The 18,480-nt window shown below is 38.0% G+C and overlaps 1 protein-coding gene across 2 annotated transcripts in view; it reads left to right on the top strand.

Moving 5' to 3' along the window:
- ATP6V1H (ATPase H+ transporting V1 subunit H) overlaps positions 1-18,480 on the top strand; it is a 39,927-nt gene that overhangs the window by 8,553 nt on the left and 12,894 nt on the right. For both annotated transcript variants that reach the window (XM_084511870.1, XM_084511871.1), the window contains exons 5-12: positions 2,897-3,010; positions 4,925-5,029; positions 5,910-5,954; positions 8,680-8,777; positions 11,001-11,193; positions 14,018-14,196; positions 14,967-15,092; positions 16,459-16,560. In XM_084511870.1, the coding sequence (XP_084367996.1) occupies positions 2,897-3,010; positions 4,925-5,029; positions 5,910-5,954; positions 8,680-8,777; positions 11,001-11,193; positions 14,018-14,196; positions 14,967-15,092; positions 16,459-16,560 (962 nt within the window). The remainder of the gene's footprint in view (positions 1-2,896; positions 3,011-4,924; positions 5,030-5,909; positions 5,955-8,679; positions 8,778-11,000; positions 11,194-14,017; positions 14,197-14,966; positions 15,093-16,458; positions 16,561-18,480) is intronic.

Raw genomic sequence — 18,480 nt, 5'->3', positions numbered from 1 at the left:
CAGCAGTGTGAACTTCTTAAAGTTAAATGATTTAAAGTTGTTCAGGCTTTATGGTGATAGAGCAGAAAAGAAGTGTCAGTGCAAGTTTCTCTATGTATATTTGCTTTTGTTTGAATTGGGATGTCTTTTTCATTTCAGAAATTCTGCTTCAGTTTCTGAAAGGCTGTGCTGGCTTTTGTAATGCTCTGTGACACTTCATTATTCAGAGATATCTTGCTGCTGGCAGAGAGGTTTTGTGTGCAGGTATCTGCATCACATCCCCCCAGAGCTGCCTAGCCCTTCATGCTTCTGCTAGACAAAGCTGAAACAGGGCTTCTACTTTGTTTTGATCTTGTTCAGATGGTAAAAATGCTGACAATGATACCTTATGGACCTTCTGTTGCGCACTTCCAAGGTGCAAGGTTCTTGTTGGAGAGCAGGATATTTATTGGCCACTAATTCTGTGGCTGAATTTAGTGCAGGGCTCTGCAACTGGCAAGCATGGAAGAATCCACAATAGTGGAAATGTCTCCTTTTTTTGCCTTAGTGGGCTTAATTCAGTACATCCAAGATTTTAAGCAACAAGTTGTTCATGGTGCCACTGATTCTCCCAGTGAAATTGTTTTGAACAAGGATGCCTGCTGTGTGTTCATGAGATGAAGGAACAATAATTGAAAGCTATCTTTGATAGCTGAAACTTCTAGAAGCTATAATAATTAATAACATCCAGCTTTTCTCTGTGATAATGACAATCTGTGTCTATTTTCTTTCAATACTTTTTTTGTGAGGTTGTAAAAATCATGTCAACTGTGCTTTGAGTGTGCTAGAAGCCCAGCTGGCTGTCTAGGATCGTTCCAGCAGTTCTACTTAGGGGTTTGGTTGTCCTTCTAAGGAAGACTTCTTTCAGAGGCTGATGTGGAAATTGCCTTCTGAGAACATCACCATTCTGTTTATGGAGAGTGTTTGCCTACTGGATCCCCAAGAAAGCATTCATTTCTCTAATCATGTGCTAAATGCTTGGAACAATTTCTCTGAATTAGTGACCCCATCGCACTTCGCAGTCTGTTAATTGTGAAATCTTTAAGAACCTGCAGAGTAGTTAGTGGAGGGAGCAGTACCACCCAAGTGAGATTCATTTAACATCTGGCATTTCTGAAAAAGGATAATTAATCAACTGTTGATCTGGATGTTTAGGATTTCCTCTTTATTGATCTAGTCAGCTGCCTAGAAAGGTGCAGCACTACATATTTCAGGGCCATCAGCTGTTCTCCAGTCCTTTCTCCTGTCATTGTGCCTCACCTTAACAGCAAACACCAGACTGATTTTCTGATTGACAGCATGTTGAAGTTATTTCAGCTTTCCTGCTTCCAGACCCGTCTCCTTTGTAGCTATGCTGCAAACTGTATTCATTGACCTTATTTTTGCTCTTTTTAGCTAGGCTTTGTGTAGCACAAGTATAGATGCTAACAGTGACTTTATTTGATCAAGCTATCATTTTTCCTTAAACTAGTTATCACAGAGCTGAGGCTCTCTGTGAAGACATGGTGTTTCTGAGATCTTAAGTCTTTTTTTTTTTTTTTTCATTCCATAGTTTGAACAACAGAAATTGAGTTTTTGAGCTTTTTGATATGTCTCAGAGTATTAAATGCTTGAATGGTGAATCTCTGGAAGAGTTATGAGGATCAGATAATTAGCGACATCTGATCCTCCCTAGGAAGGAGGCAGGGCAGAAATTTGCAGCCCAGTTGGTGCAATAACTTTGAAACTGTAAAGAAAGGGTTGGCTGCAACTCTGATACTTGGTAAAATGCCAGTATTTGGATCTTGGATATGTTCAGATTTTGTGTTTAATGGAAGGTACTCCAATAAGTGGACTTGCCCAGCTGACTTTTTTCATCCACATATTGTTAATCGTGTGCTGTATGAGTGGTGGAAAGCTCTTTGGTTAGTGGAGTTTGAAAAATTCGTGCAATAGTGGAGGCTGAGATACTGTTATTGTGCAAGTTTCCTAATTACAGTGTCTTGAACAGTTTTGTCTTCCTTGATAGAAACTGTGTATTTGTTTGAAGTAGCTTGACTTCAAAGGGAAGACATCTCTTTATAATAAAAGCTTACTATCCACCAGACAAGATAATATGTGGAAGTGCTGAGGAAAAACACAACTTCATGTACTTTATTTTCTCTAAGAATATATTTCAGGCACTTAGAGCTGCTCTTTCTTCTTCAGGTTTGTGTGGCTTCTTTTCTGCTCTGCTTTAAGGTTAAAGCTGCTTTGCGCACTGGTTATTACATTAAATGCTAGAAGCAGCTGTGCAGAATGCCTGAGTTCAGGCACTTGTGATATCCTGGGGCTCAGTGTAGCAGCTCTGCAGAACAGACTTGTGGTGGTTCTGTCCTCTTGGTGCTCAGGCTGCCCAAGGTGAACTAGCTGCAGCTTTGGAAGAGCTTGCTTCCCACTGAGGGGAGTTGAGAAGCAGGGCTAGCTTGTGCTTATGGTTTTGTTCATAGAATACACGGCCAGACTCAACAAAGGGGAGTAGTGTGGAAGTGACAGTATGTGAAAGACTTCCTGGATTTTATTCAAGCATAATGACAAATGGCATCACTTAACTAGTCTCTCGTTGTGGTTGATCAGGAGGATATATCAATTTTTACTGTAACAGGTGTTGGAACACTGAGATACAATTAGGGTTTCAAAGCTTAATTCCACTTTTCTCAAATCTCCAACTTCAATATTAGTGTGCTGAAAAGGACTGTATCTGCAAGTAACTGTCGAACTGAAAAATTTCCAGGCACTATTACAATCCTGGATACGCTCTGATAAAGTGTATTAACATATAATGATGAGCAGAAGTACCTGTCTCTTGTTGAATGCTCTTACAAGTCTATGATCTTCTGCCCTCTCCTTATTTTTACAGGAAAATCATCAGCGTGTTTGTATCTTCTTCGATTATGCAAAACGTGGTAAAAACACTGCATGGTCCTACTTCCTGCCGATGTTGAATCGACAAGATCTTTTCACTGTGCATATGGTAAGCTTCAAATGAATCCACCTCTGAAGATGAAGAAGAATGCTGGCTTTATTTTCCTTTTGGAGTTTGAAACTTAATCTACTGCCTGGACTTCAAAGTTTTCTAGTTGGAGTCATTCTTAATATAAGCTGGACTTAACCACTCTTTAGAAGGAAAAGCTGTATTGTTTGCTGATGTTTGGGTTTTCGGGGAGACTAGAGTAGATTTTAAGGATTCAGAAAAGAAAGGATTTTAGAATTAGGCACAGTAAGGCATAACTAGAAAAGTAACTTTTGTAACAAGTGCCAGTCAATGCTCCTATATGAACATATATATCATCCTGTATGAACATTAGAACTTAAGTTCTAATCCTGTGACAAGAAATCTTGCTGAACTTTACTCTGTCAAATTATTATAATGCTGCTTGAAGTCTGCTCAAAATGGTTTGTAAGCATTCTAGGGAGGAAACAGCAGCTGCTGTTGTAGTGGGTTTGCCCTGGATGGCTGGAAAAAAGGCCCCACCCTGTTGCTTGTCCGGTCCCCCACAGTGGGATGGGAGAGTATTGGAATGGTGAAAGTGAGAAAACTCATGATTTGAGAGTAAGCAGTTTAGTAAGTGAAGGAGGCTTGGGAGTGGTGGTGGTGGGATGGCAACAAACAGAAATGGGGCAAAAAGGCCCCAAAAAACAGAACAACAAATGATGGAAAAGCAGTCCCTCACCACCAGCAGACTGATGTTCAGCCAGTCACTGAGCTGCTTTGGAAGCTTCCCTACCAGCTTTCTTACTGAGTGTGATGTTATATAGAATGACAAAATGGTTTGGGTTGGAAGGGACCTTAAAGATCACCCAGTTCCAACCCCTGTCACAGGCAGGGACACCTTCCACTAGCCCAGGTTGCTGAAAGCCCCATCCAGCCTGGCCTTGAACACTTAACTCAGAACATAGCTGTTTGAGTTCAGGTCAGATGTCCTTGCTGTGTCTCTTGCCCCTCTGTCCAGCCTACTTGCTGCGAACGCCAAGTGAGAAACAGAGGCAGCCTTGGTGTTGTGCAAGCACCGTTTGGCAATATCTACAACACTGGTGTGTTAGCAGCTGTTTTGGTCACCAGCCTAAAACATGGCACCATGTGGGCTGCTATGAAGAAAATTAGGTCCATTGCAGTACAGTGGCAAGGGCCCTGCAATAGACTTCCCGCTGCATCATGGAGCTGTATGCAGGTAAACTAACACCTGCTTCAGTAATTTTTTTAGACTGTTTCTTTATGTATAAGTTAGCTCAGATATTTCTGCTTATATGCTGCAGGCTGTAGCACATAGTTACTTTAAAATAATTTGAGAAGGCTGGCATAGAAATGCACTCCTCTGATTCATTGTGTGTAGTCTTATGCTGTAGACTTAATGAAAACTCTTAGTCTGGCACCATTTTTATGTCTCAACTTCATTCTTAAGTTCCAGCTTTCCTTCTGGTTCTGTTTTTCTTTCTGTAGGTTGGAACCTTCTTCCATCTTGAAAATGACTTGCTTGAACTTAAGTACAAAATACATGGTTGCCAACTATTAAATTTGTGTTGACATTTGCTTAAAGTAAGCTTGCTCATGTATGTCTTAGATCATTAAGTGTCTTACTGCTGGTGGATTTCTGACTGTAGTAGAATCCTGCAGGCATAGCCCACTGATAGGCCCATTCTGAGTTCTTTGGATCTTTGTGAACTTCAGCAGCTATGGCTATCTGATAACCTTGTGAAATTGCACCAGTTACTAGGAAGTAGAAGCAAAAGAAAGGTGAAGTTGCTAGGCACAGAGATAGAAACCTGTTTTCCATGTAAGGGGCCATCCTTTACCTAAACTTGATTTCTGGAGCTGGTAGGACTGTTCTCTGACATTGAATACTGAAACTATTGGATTTGAGAATCTGTTAATTCCATTCTCTTTCAGGCTGCAAGAATTATTGCCAAACTGGCTGCTTGGGGGAGAGAACTTATGGAGGGCAGTGACTTGAATTACTATTTCAACTGGATTAAAACTCAGCTAAGTTCACAGGTAAAAAGCTACTTCTGTTTAAGCTTTACAGTGACTCTACATTTAAAAGTTTGAATTAAAATTAAAAAATAAGACTTGATTTTTCTGTTGGTTACTGTACGTTGTCTACTGGGCAGTAAGGAACCATGACGGTTTTCTGTCTCACTGCATTGTTTTGCTTCTCCTAGCTTGTTTCTAGGAAGGAAAAATCCCATGGCAACAGGAATTGAATGTGGAAACTTTTTTCCAGTTTACTATAAGTCTTTTTGTAGTTGCCAGTTGAAACTAAATAAATCCTGATTTATTTGGACAGAACTTGTATGGCATTACCTCCTGCTTCCTGCTGGCATGTCCTTCAGATATGAATCTTCCTCCTTTGCCTCCTGTTTTGAGGTTTACCTGTTTCTTCACCTCAGTCCTTATCAAAACCTAGTGATTCATCATTCTCTAAGGTAGTGCCAAAACAGAAGTAGATTACAGAGAACAGAGAAACATAATTCAGTATGTTTAGTAACAGTGTATTTTTGCATAGGTTTCCTAATTGTAGTTTTATTAAGAATTCTGTTTTTCTCTGAAAGAATCTTAGAATTTCTTACAGAAAGATTCAAAAGAGCTTTTGAATCCAAAGATAATGGTGGATAAAAGTCTTAAATCTATGCTTAAGCTAAAAAGGAAAAAAAATGAAATTGTGGCATGCCACGATAAGCATATTCCTCTAGACATGATGGTGTGTGTGAAAGAAATACAATATATTATCATAATATATTAACCAGAAAAAATATCTAATAAATTCTTAACATCTTATGACTAGAGGGATGGGAAAATTGAAGCAGTGTTGGGAACAGCCTTTCTGTATGTGTGAAGGACAGCTCTGATTTTACACTTTTTTTTTTTTCCCTAGAAGTTACGTGGTTCTGTGGAAGCAGGAGCAGTCTCCACAAGTGATGTGAGTGTTTCTTTCGAGCTTGTCAATCTGCTGTATAAGGCAGGTGATAACCACTCCTTGGATTAAGGTGCAGAGGTGTTCTGATATCCATAATAAAGAAAATGCTTCAAATGGAACTGTACAACAACAGAGTGCCAGGTGATGGCGCCAAGAAACAAAAGTATTTTTAAAATCACCGGTTTCACAGAAAATGCTGGCAGTGGAAGTATGTATTTCCAAAGTTGGATTGGGTTGTGAAAACTGTAGATGTATCTGGTATCCTTATTGATAAAACTTGAAGGAATGGTGGGCAAATTCATCTAATATTTGAACGATGCTGTTTAGCACCAAACTGTCTGACTAATATGAGACAAGGTATGAAGTTTCTGGGTCTTGTAATGTGCAGAACTTACAGCACATCAACTGTTAAAGCAAACATTGCCCCAGAAACTTCTGTAGCATGAAATTGCAAGAGTGCTTTTGAAGCTATAAACTGTTCATATTTGAATAGCCTGAATTCAGGGGAAAGTGGATTGTTCTTTTCTCATCAGTATTCATTTACATTAAATTTCTTGTGGCTATAATGGGTATTAGGCTCCAAGATGAATTTAGGCAATATAGCAAATGCAAGTGATGATAACACTTGATTTTCATCTTTGTTGTGGTGCAGCGAGGCAGTTTATTTTGCCTTTTGAATGTGGAGCGGGATTGTGTGGGTTTTGTTCCTCTTGTAACCTGAAAGTGTTTGTAGTCTTTCAGAAGACTTAAATATGAGCCTGGAATTTGTTTCCTTTCTAAAAGCAGTCATAGCTTTAAAGCATTAGCTTCCTGTAGAGAAAAGCCTCTTAAATTACCACCTGACCGGGATTTAAAATAGTAAAGATGAAAGACTGCTATATATGGCCATAGGTAGGGGGGAAATTACAACCTAAGAGTGGTAGCTGAAGTATTTCAGTAGGTTGTGTGTAGTTCAATGTCCCATACTGTTAGGTTGTGTTAGGCTCTGTCATATGGCCATATGACAGTAAATAGTTCTATTGCACGCCATACCACTTGCTGCAGAGCTGTTTAGCAGTTCCAGTTTGGTTAGAAATGTGTTCATTGTGCTTTAGCACTGCATGGATGTACCACTGCAGGGTCCCAAAGCAGCAGAACTGATGGTACAAATATGTTCCAGGATAATTAAGTTGGGCAAGTTTGCTGTTGATTTTGTTTCTGATTTCAGATCTTGCTTGGGTTACGTTTCCAAGCAGGTCCTAACTAATTTATATCAGAGTAAACTGGTGATGCAATTGTAAAATTTTAGATTGGAAGTGATGTCTGGGACCTCAGAAATTTCAATTGTAATAGGGTTGTAAGAGAATGCCTTAAGAAGTTCAGTAGTACACAGGTTGGTGATGCAGATAAGTTAATACATTACTTGGGGCAGAAGTGTTTGTGTTTATACTATATAATTTGCATGAAAATGTGAGAGCAAATAGCTATCCAGTGAAATAAATGTTATTTGATTTGGATCTAGGTGTTTGGAATCACTTTTTACAAAAAGGTCTTAAAAATAAGGATAAATTCATTCTGTGACCCTCATCAGATACTGTTCTGTTTATTTTATCTTATTTTCCTATGGGCTGGCCTGATTTATTTCTTCCAGTAAATGTTTGAAAGGTTTGACCTTGAGTTATGTGACTGATCTACCATGAGACTTTTAAGACACTTAATAAAGAAAAAGGCTTATAGGAAAAAATATTTTATCTGCAGGGTGTCTGAGTGTTAGCGAAGATAATACCAGAATCTGAGCACGAAGGGAGAATAAAATGCCACTTCTGTAATACCTTGATCTTTCTTTTTAATGACCAAAAAAGCATTTTTGAATTTCAGCTGATCTTGTTACTACATGAAAAATATGTACATTTAGAGTTAGAAAGCTGTTTAATGATTAAGTCTGTGACAGTTCATAAAGGAATTTGGATGAAAATGGAATTCAGCGATGCATCTCACAGCATTTTTCTGATGTGAAAGTTTTACTCATTTTTCTTTTCTTGGCACAGTGTTATGTGCTAAGACTTCAATGAATACAGAAAAAATTAAAATGCAGGGCTAAAGTTTGAGGATGGTTTTGTGTACTCATCTTCCTAATGTTATCTTTTTTGTGTAAATACACATCTCGTTATGGTGAGCGTGGTCCTCTGTGGCACATGCATAGGAAAACATAAAGCTGTAATGGCATCGCTGCTGCTCTGAGTCAAGAATGGAAATGGGAAGAAACTGAGCTCAGTTCCTTTGACTACAAAGGCCTCCAGCAGACTTAACCAGGCTCTGTAAAAGTTGGCTGATTTATTTTCTGCTATGCTCTATAGAGTAGTAATTGATTCAGTTGATCAAATGGCTCTGGCACTATAATCAAACAGAAGGTAGCCTTCATATGTGCTAAAAGAAGGCACGTTCAAATGAGCTATCCATAATCTACTGCTGGCATGGTAAAATGGCATTGCTTGCATAACACTTCTTTCCTATTCAAAATGCTTCTGTTTGTATTTTGCTTCCCACCTTTCCTTTTCTTGTCCTTTTTTTTTTTAAATTTAAATAGGGGCTTGGAAAGCATTATATGGGTGAGCCTTTTTTAACTCACAAGTGTTGCTGAAGAAAAGTGTACTGAAATATGCCAGTAGAGCCTAGCTTGGAAACTGAGCTTTAGCCTTCGCCACCTAACTCTTCTTGTAAGAAGTGATGTGTTCTTCTTTCCACCCAGAGCTCCCAGTACGTGCAGTGCGTTGCTGGATGCCTGCAGCTGATGCTAAGGGTCAACGAATATCGCTTTGCATGGGTAGAAGCAGATGGGGTAAACTGGTGAGCTTTTTTTTTTTTTTTTTTTAACTTTATTTGGATATACTTGACCTTACAATAGCATTTTCCCCAATGACTTCTTTCGGAATAGAATTCTCTTGCAAAAGACAGCTTCTTTGTTGGAGTACAAAACGTATTTGTGTTAAAAAATTCATACAGCCAGACAAACTGCAGATGTGGGTACCAATGTGAGGCCTTAATGCTGCTTTACTCTTCATGGAGTATACATAAATATTTGAAGGGTAATAGACCTGCTGACTGCCTTCAGCTGAAGATGCTTTGATTTTTTTTTTTTTTACTTGTTACAACAAAAACCGAAGAAATAATTTTCTGTTAATTATCATCATTGTCTTTCAGTTTGAAATTCACTAATATACTGGAATTATTTAAAGGAGAAACTAAGAAATATGTTCTAGAGCTAAGATCCCATGTCTTTTTTATTTTATATATGGCTTCAAATAGACCTTAGTTCAAATTTACTTCACAATTAGTTTTGCATGAGGCTAGGATGGTATCACTCATCTTTAAAAGTTGTAAATAACTTTTCTATCATGTATGTCTGTTGGGGACAGTGGCTATACAGTTTTCATTTTAAGAAAAAATGGCACTGTTCTCTGAGCTGGAGAAAAGTCAAAGTGTTCAGTAAAATTATTTTGGGCAGTCATTGGTGGTATGAAATTTGGCGAGGGTTAAAAGCTGGGTTCTGCACTTGTGATGCCTGACACAGCTGCAGGATGGGAAATGTGACTGGGGAGTGGCCCTGTGGAGAGGGACCTGGGGTGCTGGTCAACAGCAGGCTCAATGTGAGCCAGCAGCATGCTTTGGCAGCTGAGAAGACAAACCTTACTTTGGGATGCATTAAGAATAGCAATCTGGTCCAAAAAAGTGGTTCTCCCACTTTAGTTTAGTGTTGATATGGCCTCGCCTTGAATATTCTGTGCAGTTCTGGGCTCCAGAATATAAAGGGATGTTCAGGTACTTGAAGCATCCAGAGGTGGGCAACAAAGCTGGTAAAAAGGATGGTAAAGGGCACGTCCTGTGTGGAGAGGCTGGGGATGCTTGGATTGTCCTGTCCAGAGAAAAGGAGGACTAGAGGTCACCCCACTGCTCCCTGCAGCTTCCTGAGGAGGGGAAGCAGAGGGAGGTGCTGGCCTCTGCTCCCTGGGAACTGAAGACAGGATGATTGGGAATGGCACAGAGCTGCGCCAGGGGAGGGTCAGACTGGATGTTAGGAAAAAATGGCTTTATCATGAGGGTGGTCAAACACTGGAACAGGCTTCCTGGTGAGGAGGTTGATGCCCTGTGCTTGTCAGTGTTCAAGAGGCATTTGGTTACTGCCCTTAATGATATGCTTTAACTTTTGGTTATGTCTGAAGAGGTCAGGCAGATGCACTAGATGATTTTTGTAGGTCCCTTTCAACTGAACTATTCTAATTTTAAAATGAAAGGTCAAAAGATGTGTCAAGATGATGCTACTGAAACAAAATTTTTCACTAAGGAAGCTGATACAATAAACTATTGAAGTGTTACAGTAAGTCTACATTTCAACCTTGTTTCACTTTTGAGAAGTTTTGAAAGTAATTTTTAATTGGGTTAGCGTTTATTTGGAATGCACTTGTAAATTGCTTTTTAAATTTTCAAAAGTTGAGCTGAACAAAGCTTCTGTATAATTCTTTTCCTCAGAGGTCTTGTGATACCATTTCTTCTCTGGTTATACTCTGTATGTTTGTCCTGTTACACCTATAACCTTTTTTTCCTGAAAACTCACATGTTAACTAGTGATTACTTCAGCTCAATTCAGATGTTAGATGGAGAAATACAATTACAGGAACAAATTCAATCCTTGTAGATTTTGTTCTGCCTTTTTACTCTTCTTTCTCAACTGAAAAAGCAGCTCTGTTTCTCCTGGAATGACATATAATGCTCTAAACTTCGCACTGGAAAAAGTAAACTTGAAGGTGGATACGCTACCACCGTAGTTCAAATTGGAAAAGCTTCTTTATGGCTGAGGAGGAAATAAGCATATTTTTTAAAGATGGCTTTCTGAACAAGCTGCTCATGCAATGATAAATACTGGTGCAGGATACTGTGAAGTGGGTTGCATACTCATCTCAGCAGCGCTTTCCAATAAGTTCCTGTTAGACATTTATTTTCATGTTTCTGTGCAGAACAATACAATGTATGCAGTTAATTTAAAATCAAATTACACTTCTGTTAATTTTTCAGTATCATGGGAGTCTTGAGCAACAAATGTGGCTTCCAGCTCCAGTATCAGATGATTTTCTGCGTGTGGCTGTTGGCGTTTAGCCCTCAAATGTGTGAATATCTCCGCCGGTATAATATTGTTCCAGTGCTGTCGGATATTCTTCAGGAGTCAGTCAAAGAGAAAGTGACTAGAATCATCCTTGCAGCATTTCGGGTAAGTGTCTTTGGACTGCAATCTTCTCTCAGGTGAGCAGATGTTAGATGCTGCTGATGCACAGCTGTTTCTGTTAGGCATTAGGTATCCTGGAATGAAAGCTTAATTGTCCCTTTTTGTGTGAGCTGAGTTTTGGTAGTAGACATGCTGCTGTGGGTAATGACTATTGTTCAGTCTCTTAAAATGAGATCGATAAAAATTTTCTTAGTGCAGGCTGCTTGAGTTCAAGATACTTTTTTCTGCTGGTCCTAGTCTAAAAGACTGGAGTTCATTAATATCTGATACATTTCTGCCTTATGAAGGAATTAAAATTAATATATTTTAATATATTTTAATCATGTAGCTCTTTGACTTGAATTCTATCTCCTAGTCCAAAACCCTTGTCTTGGTTACTCTGTCAAGATGAATGAGGATTTGTTGAAGACAAATTTGGACGAGGAGAGGGTAGTTGTTGCTTACTGACTTGCTGATCAGCTGTAACTAGCTGTGTGAAGGTGCTCAATCTATGACTTAAATGGTCTCTCTAACCAAAAGCATCTGTCACTTGAAAAACTGGATGAGGCAGATTATAGGAACATGATTTTTATCCTATTAAAGGAGGTCAGTGATGTGAGGTATCCAGTTGGACTATTCTTACTGTATCCATCTCTTTAGATGTTCTAGTGTGCTTTAGGGCCTTGACGCTAGGATTAGGCAGGGAGCTACAGCAAGACAACTTCTAAAAAAAAAATAAAAAAAAAAAATTGAGGGGCTCAGCAGTTCATTTTCAACTTCTTCCAATTCTTGAAGTTATAAACAGGAGAAAAAACTTCTAGTTCTTAGGGTTGGTGTGTTTTGCAAGACAAGACAAAAATCAAGAGAAGCTTTTTTAATAAATAAAGGCTGAGAAAGAATAAGATGGTTCTGTTACAGGCTTCAGGGAAAATTGGCTGTTTTCTTTTTCCCAACACTGAAGGTAAGTGGTAGCATGAGCATGAGGTTTTAAACTGGCTGCCAGGAAATACAGATTAGAAATTAGATGTTAGAACTGTGAATTCTGAAGCAAAGTTAAAATAGGTAGTGGAGGCAAAATAGACCTTTTTCTGTGTGAGAGGTTGCAGTATTAGTTTTGGGGGTCGTGGGTGTGATCTGTATAAAGAAGTAGGCTTGAGAATTCTCCAAATCATGCCTGCTGTCCTGCCAAAGGCTTGCCATGAGGCTTAACGACTTGAGTACATTTTCTTTACTGTCTGACTTCTAATTTGTTCTGGTTTACCTCTTTGGTAAGTTAGTTATATGAAGTATGTAATTATATTTTTATCTGTAAAGCAACTGTCTATGTTATATCATTTAGTTTCTCTGTTTACCTATTAATTTTTTTTCCTTGTTTTCTGTATTTCTTTGATTTCATTGCGTTTTATGCCCCTCTCGTAGCTGTGACTCATTTTGTACTGTGAAACTTATCAGTGAATAGTTCAGTGATCCATTCTACTTAGTCATATGTTTGTATTTTCCTAATACATCCTTTCACTATAAAAAGCTTGAATACTGCTCTTTGGTATGAGTTATGTAATAGTATTTGGAGTAGCTGTCTATGTATCTCTTTGGAAACTTTATATACCTGCTCCTTAAAAGACAAAATTTAAGTTCAAGGTCCATGATTTGTTCTTTTGTTAGCACTTACAACTCTAAGTAGGTAATTTTGCATTACTTTGTGTAAATTACCTTCTTTTGCTGAAATAGAAATGCATCTTTTTCCACACATTAATGGCCACATACAATTAACTTTAAAAGCAGTAATACGACTTACTTTCAATAGGCAAATTTTAGTAGTTCTTTTCAGTGTTCTACCTTACTAATAACTTAAGTATAGGGGTTCTGTGATATAACTAGTGATGCAGGCTAATTTCTTCTGTGTGGTTGCATAGCTTATTTCTGGTAGGTGTTAAGGCTTATTTATATGGACATACCTTCTGTTTGCTAAGGACAGCATCTTTTACATGGAATTTATCTTGTGGAAAATGTAGGTGGCTAGCTCTGAACAATGTAATTTGAAGCTGATTGAGTAGAAACGTAATGAATAAATGACATTGGAACTTGACTATTACATTCTGTGCTTCTAATTCCAGTCTTACCAATAAGCATCTCTTTGAATAAAAATACATAGAATGTTCCCAATTTCAAAAGAAGCTGATCTAATCCAGATGCTAGCTTTTTAGATAGAAAGATGACTCCTTTTTTTTTCTTAAAAAGGCTTTCATGCTCTGTACCGATGTTGCACCCAAAGCTAAAACGATAATTCCAGATAAAACCAATTGTTCATGGTAGAGTTTCTGGGATTTGGGGTATTTAAGTGTGTCCTTTTTCTTTGAATAGTCTTTCTAGTCAGCCCAATTTAACATGGAAAATGGAAAAAAAAAAAACAGGTAATTAATACTTTCTTATATTTAAGGTAGCATACCATCTAGGAAGAAAAGAGTCTGAGTAACCCAAACTTGAATGCAGTGGTACTTGTGCTTTTCATCTTGCATGGTTGCATTACTTTGCTCTTGCAAGCTAGAGCCTATTTTTTTTTTGTTTAAAATTCCTCTTGGTCTGCTAGAGTGACACACGTGAATACTCCTGTGTAGCAATGTCTGCCCTAGGTGACACCGCTAAATGTAGGTGTAAAGCAGCTATTGTTTGGTAAAGTCGTACTTCTTTGGAGACATTATTTCAGGAATTGCTCAATTCTGCCTAATGGTCACTTATTAAAATAAATTGTTCCAATAAGAATTTCTCAATGGTACTAGTCGGTCAAAACAGTCTGTCCTTAAAAACAAAAAACAACCTTTTGTTTTTCTAGAATTTGCTGGAGAAATCGACTGAGAGAGAAACTCGCCAAGAGTATGCTCTTGCCATGATTCAGTGTAAAGTCTTAAAGCAGCTAGAGAATTTGGATCAGCAGAAATATGATGATGAAGACATAAGTGAAGATATCAAGTTTCTACTGGACAAGCTTGGTGAGAGCGTGCAAGACCTTAGGTATGTTTTAAGTAGGAACTTCTCAAAAAGTGTAATTATATGAGTGTTTGTAAAAACAAACAAACAAAAAAACTTCTTTCTTTAAAGCTGTATAATATATGGAATTATGATACTTAAATGATAGCTGATAACCAGAATCTTCGTACATTCTCTATCTATAAAAGTTTCCTATTCGAAATGAGTATATGCTGGCTGAATAGAAAATAAATTTTCACTTCTGGATATATAATCTTCTTAACTGATAATTATGTGAAAACAACTTCAGAAGGGGTTTATAGGAGTTCTAATCTAAGCTAAAAACTAATTAGCATACATCTTGCTGTCCAGGTTAACTCAAATTTTTGCTAGTGCTTACCTAATTCTTGCTCTTGTGTGTAAATTGAACTGTGTTGTAGTTGCTATCAAAAGTTTGATTCTATGAAAGATAAGGACCAGGATCCTTGATTAGGGAAGTTAAAACAGAAACCATGCAAAACAGACGACAGATTCCCAAAAGTGTAGTGTTACGTGTTTTTTCTTCAGGATTCCTGTTTTGGAGTGGATGGAGGGCATTTTTCTCTTACCTTTCATGCCTTTTTGTATTTTTCAGCTGAACTCTGAGACAGGGAGCAGTTCTCATGCGCTGATGACAGCAGTCTTCCAATTGTGTTAAATGTATCATAACAAATTGTGCTCCAGCTCTGTCTTGCTAGGCACAGGCTTCGGTGTATGGTTCAGACTCTATTTGTGGCAACATAGCCAGTATTTCATTCAGGTCTTTTGTTCTGCAGCTCCTTCGATGAGTACAGTTCCGAGCTCAAGTCGGGAAGGCTGGAGTGGAGTCCTGTGCACAAGTCTGAAAAGTTTTGGCGGGAGAACGCTGTAAGATTAAATGAGAAGAACTATGAACTACTCAAGTAGGTTTTCAAGTCTTGAATTATATCATTCTTTAATATTTTCAATATTGAACTGAGCCTGTATTTAATGCTTTATTTGTGTGATTGTGTAGAATGAGATGCAAGTCAGAGCATCTTTCTGTTGTTAGAACGGATGGTCCTTAGTACTTTTTCTAATTTTTTTCAAAAGCTGAATTAGTTATTTGCTTCTACTGGTCAAAATGTATTGATGATAGAGGGAATATCTCTAGCTTAACCCAGCTGCAGATGTGTACAGTTGAATCTTTTAATGCCTGCACTTGAAAAACAGCTATAATAATAGACATGTTAAAAACATTTTTAATTATGCTAATTGTAATTGTGTTTTGTCTTGTCATTGATATGAGCAATCAGCTTTTCTCTTGAGTAGTTGGGAGTCGAAAGTAGTGGTACTATTTCATGGAAAATCAGTGTTACTGAGATATATAGTCTGTTTTTACTTGGGACACAGTTTGGTGTAAGTTTGTTAGATGAAGTGAAGCTGAAGCTTAAGTTTATTCTTATTGTGGTCAAGGACTTATTTGCTGACTTCTGGAAGCATGTACTCAAAAGGTGTCTGGGTTTTAAACTTCTGTGGGAGCTGTTAGTTGTCTAATTTTGTTGTCATTAACTGATAGTATGTGGCCATCTTTCTGTTTGGTGTTCACTAATGAGTGCAAGACCTAACAGCAGGCAGGAGGTCAAGTGAAATATGCATGATATTGGAAGACAGTGAATGTACTGATTCTGAAATTTAGGTGCATTTTAGTCCGCACTGAGACTTCATGAAGCCCAGTCTGATAAGTCACGTTGAGGGCATGTTCTTAAATATTCAGTATTGCAGACAAAAAAAAAAAAGAGCTGCTGCCAACTGCAACATGAATATAATGTTGAGATTTAGTATTGTAGTTACTACAGGAAATACTTTGCTCTGTTCTTCTCTCCAGATTTTGGGATAGTTTAGCTAGATGTATTGTACTTGTACTAACACAAAGACAGTGATCTACAATAGTTCCTTCAAAAAAAAACAACACAACAGCAAAAACAAAAATGTGGAGAGATTCTTTTATCTAAGAATTTCTCTTATGTTGTAAGGCATTTGACAAACAATTCTCTTTTCGCTTCAAGCCCCGTCACTTTATTTTCCTTTATCTACCATCTTACTCTTTTTCTAACTCTAATATACTTCAACTTACTGTCAAACTCACTGTTCTTTCTGCCTTCAGCTATGACTGACTTCTTAAGCAAGTGATGCTGGACTTGTTTGGAATTTAGTAAATACTTTTTATCTGTTAATGAAAGCCAGGTCTCTATTGTTTTAAATGCGATGACACATTTGAAAAAAGTTCATGGGACTTGTTTTTCCTAGAATCCTGACAAAACTTCTGGAAGTTTCGGATGATCCACAAGTGCTGGCTGTAGCTGCTCATGATGTGGGAGAATATGTACGACACTATCCCCGTGGGAAACGGTAAGAAAAAGGCCAATATGCTTAACACTTGGCTACTATTACACTTCACCTGATTTTTTTCTAATTTATATTAAAATGTTACATAGGGATTGCAGGTGATGACTAAGGTAATTCATTGGGAAGGTGTTTACAGATAAGTTTTCTCCACTGTTAAGGGATGCTAGAATATATGAAGTCAAAGACCTAGTCTGCGTTTTCCTATGTCTAAAGCAATCTTGAGTAAGTTTTTCAGACTAAAGCAGCAGATGTGCATGGGAAGAAATTAGAACAGCTATTTAATTACCTTGTTGCCTTTGCCCTCAGTAACTATTGGACTATACATATTGGACTTAGAATAGTGATGGGTTATTTCCACAAGGATTAAGTCTATTTTGTGACTTAAAACCATCAAGAAGATTTTTGTCACAAACAATTGGCATTGTAACTTCAGTGGCGTTAGCACAGACTCAGTTTTTGCGTTATTTTTACTGTGTCATCTTGTGGCTATATAAGTATAAATTTTAATTGAAAATGTTAATTTATTGTAAACCTGAATTCTAGTCAAAATATACAGACACTACTGTATTTGCTTTGCTTAACTCTGAGCTAAGAAATTACTTGCTGAATAATTGCATCTCTAATGAAGAGAGACTGCTGAAACAGAAAGGGGCCTTTCAGTTTTGCAGAAATCATGCTCATCAGTCACCAAGGTGACATGTGACTTAATTTCTCTAGCAATGAAGCCGTCAGGTTTTGGTTTCTGCATAGGGTTTAACAGGGAGGATGGCATGGTTTTCTGGGCTTGTTGGAAATGGCGTGAACGTTTCTTGTGTAGACTGCTATCTTGACATTAGCAGCATCATGAACACCAGACTGCAACTTGATGCCATATGCTAGAAAGACTTGCTCAAGTACTCACAGCCTTTGTATAAGCAATTTGAACTGAAGGTATTTTTAGATTATTGGAACAAGTTAACTGTGTCTACTAAGAAAAAAATCAGGTGTTCAGTATTCCACTTACACTGAGAAGTGCTGTGTATTTGCTGATTAGCTCCTGTGTCTTCCAGAAGAGATTTATGACAAGTGATGTTGGAGTGGAGGCAATATATTTTCTAAGGTGGAAACATATTGCTGCCTGCAAGGAGGCAAAGCTGAAGGATTAGTACTGAATATTCCTGTTTCAAGCTGTCCTTTGTCTGAAATAATTTTATTAGATAGCTGCATAATCCTTAAGCAGCTTGCATGCATACTCAAGTGTAGTGTAATGCTTGGTCTAGTACAGCTGTACAGTTGCTGGACTGAAGCTATGAAGTCAAATGAGTGGATGAACAGGACCTGTATTTCTCTGCTTCTGGTTGGGAAAATGTACTTCTGGTGGGACCTCAGCTCTGCTCAGCTGCTATGCTACCTTCCTCCCAGGCTGGTAAACCTATTCACAACTGTATCCTCCTTCAAAAGGAGTGAACACTTGAAATGACAAGTGTCCTTACTACCATTCTAACCCATGTTCTTTTATCATTTTCTAATACTTCAACTGTTTTCTACATGCAGACCTGGATTATTTAGGTTTGTGTTCTGAAGGGCAAACTAAAATGCCTGTTTCTTTTAAGGAATTCCATCGGAATCCAACGAGTTCCAGTTAAACAGTTTTAGGGCTAAAAGCTTAAAATACCAAAGGACTGTGTGTCAGTTCTTATTGAAAAGTCCATTCCTTAGCACAGTGGTATTCGGTATATAGCTATTTACTGCTCCCGTGCTTGGTTGACATTTCACACTTTTATTCTGTGACTCACTGGGAGAATGGATGCTTTTCAATGGTTTAGAAGAGAGAATTCAAATATCTTAAGTAAATTTTTCTTCTAAGTGTTTATCCTTGTCTTCTAAATGGATCCTCTTTAAGCCTTTGAATGTTGAAGTGGTTGATTAAATCCTGAAACTTTC

This window comes from Aythya ferina, assembly GCF_964211825.1.
Source record: "Aythya ferina genome assembly, chromosome: 2".
NCBI classification, from domain to species: domain Eukaryota; kingdom Metazoa; phylum Chordata; class Aves; order Anseriformes; family Anatidae; genus Aythya; species Aythya ferina.
The sequence above is the reverse complement of the archived record's forward strand: the minus strand, read 5'-3'. Positions and strand labels throughout refer to the sequence as shown.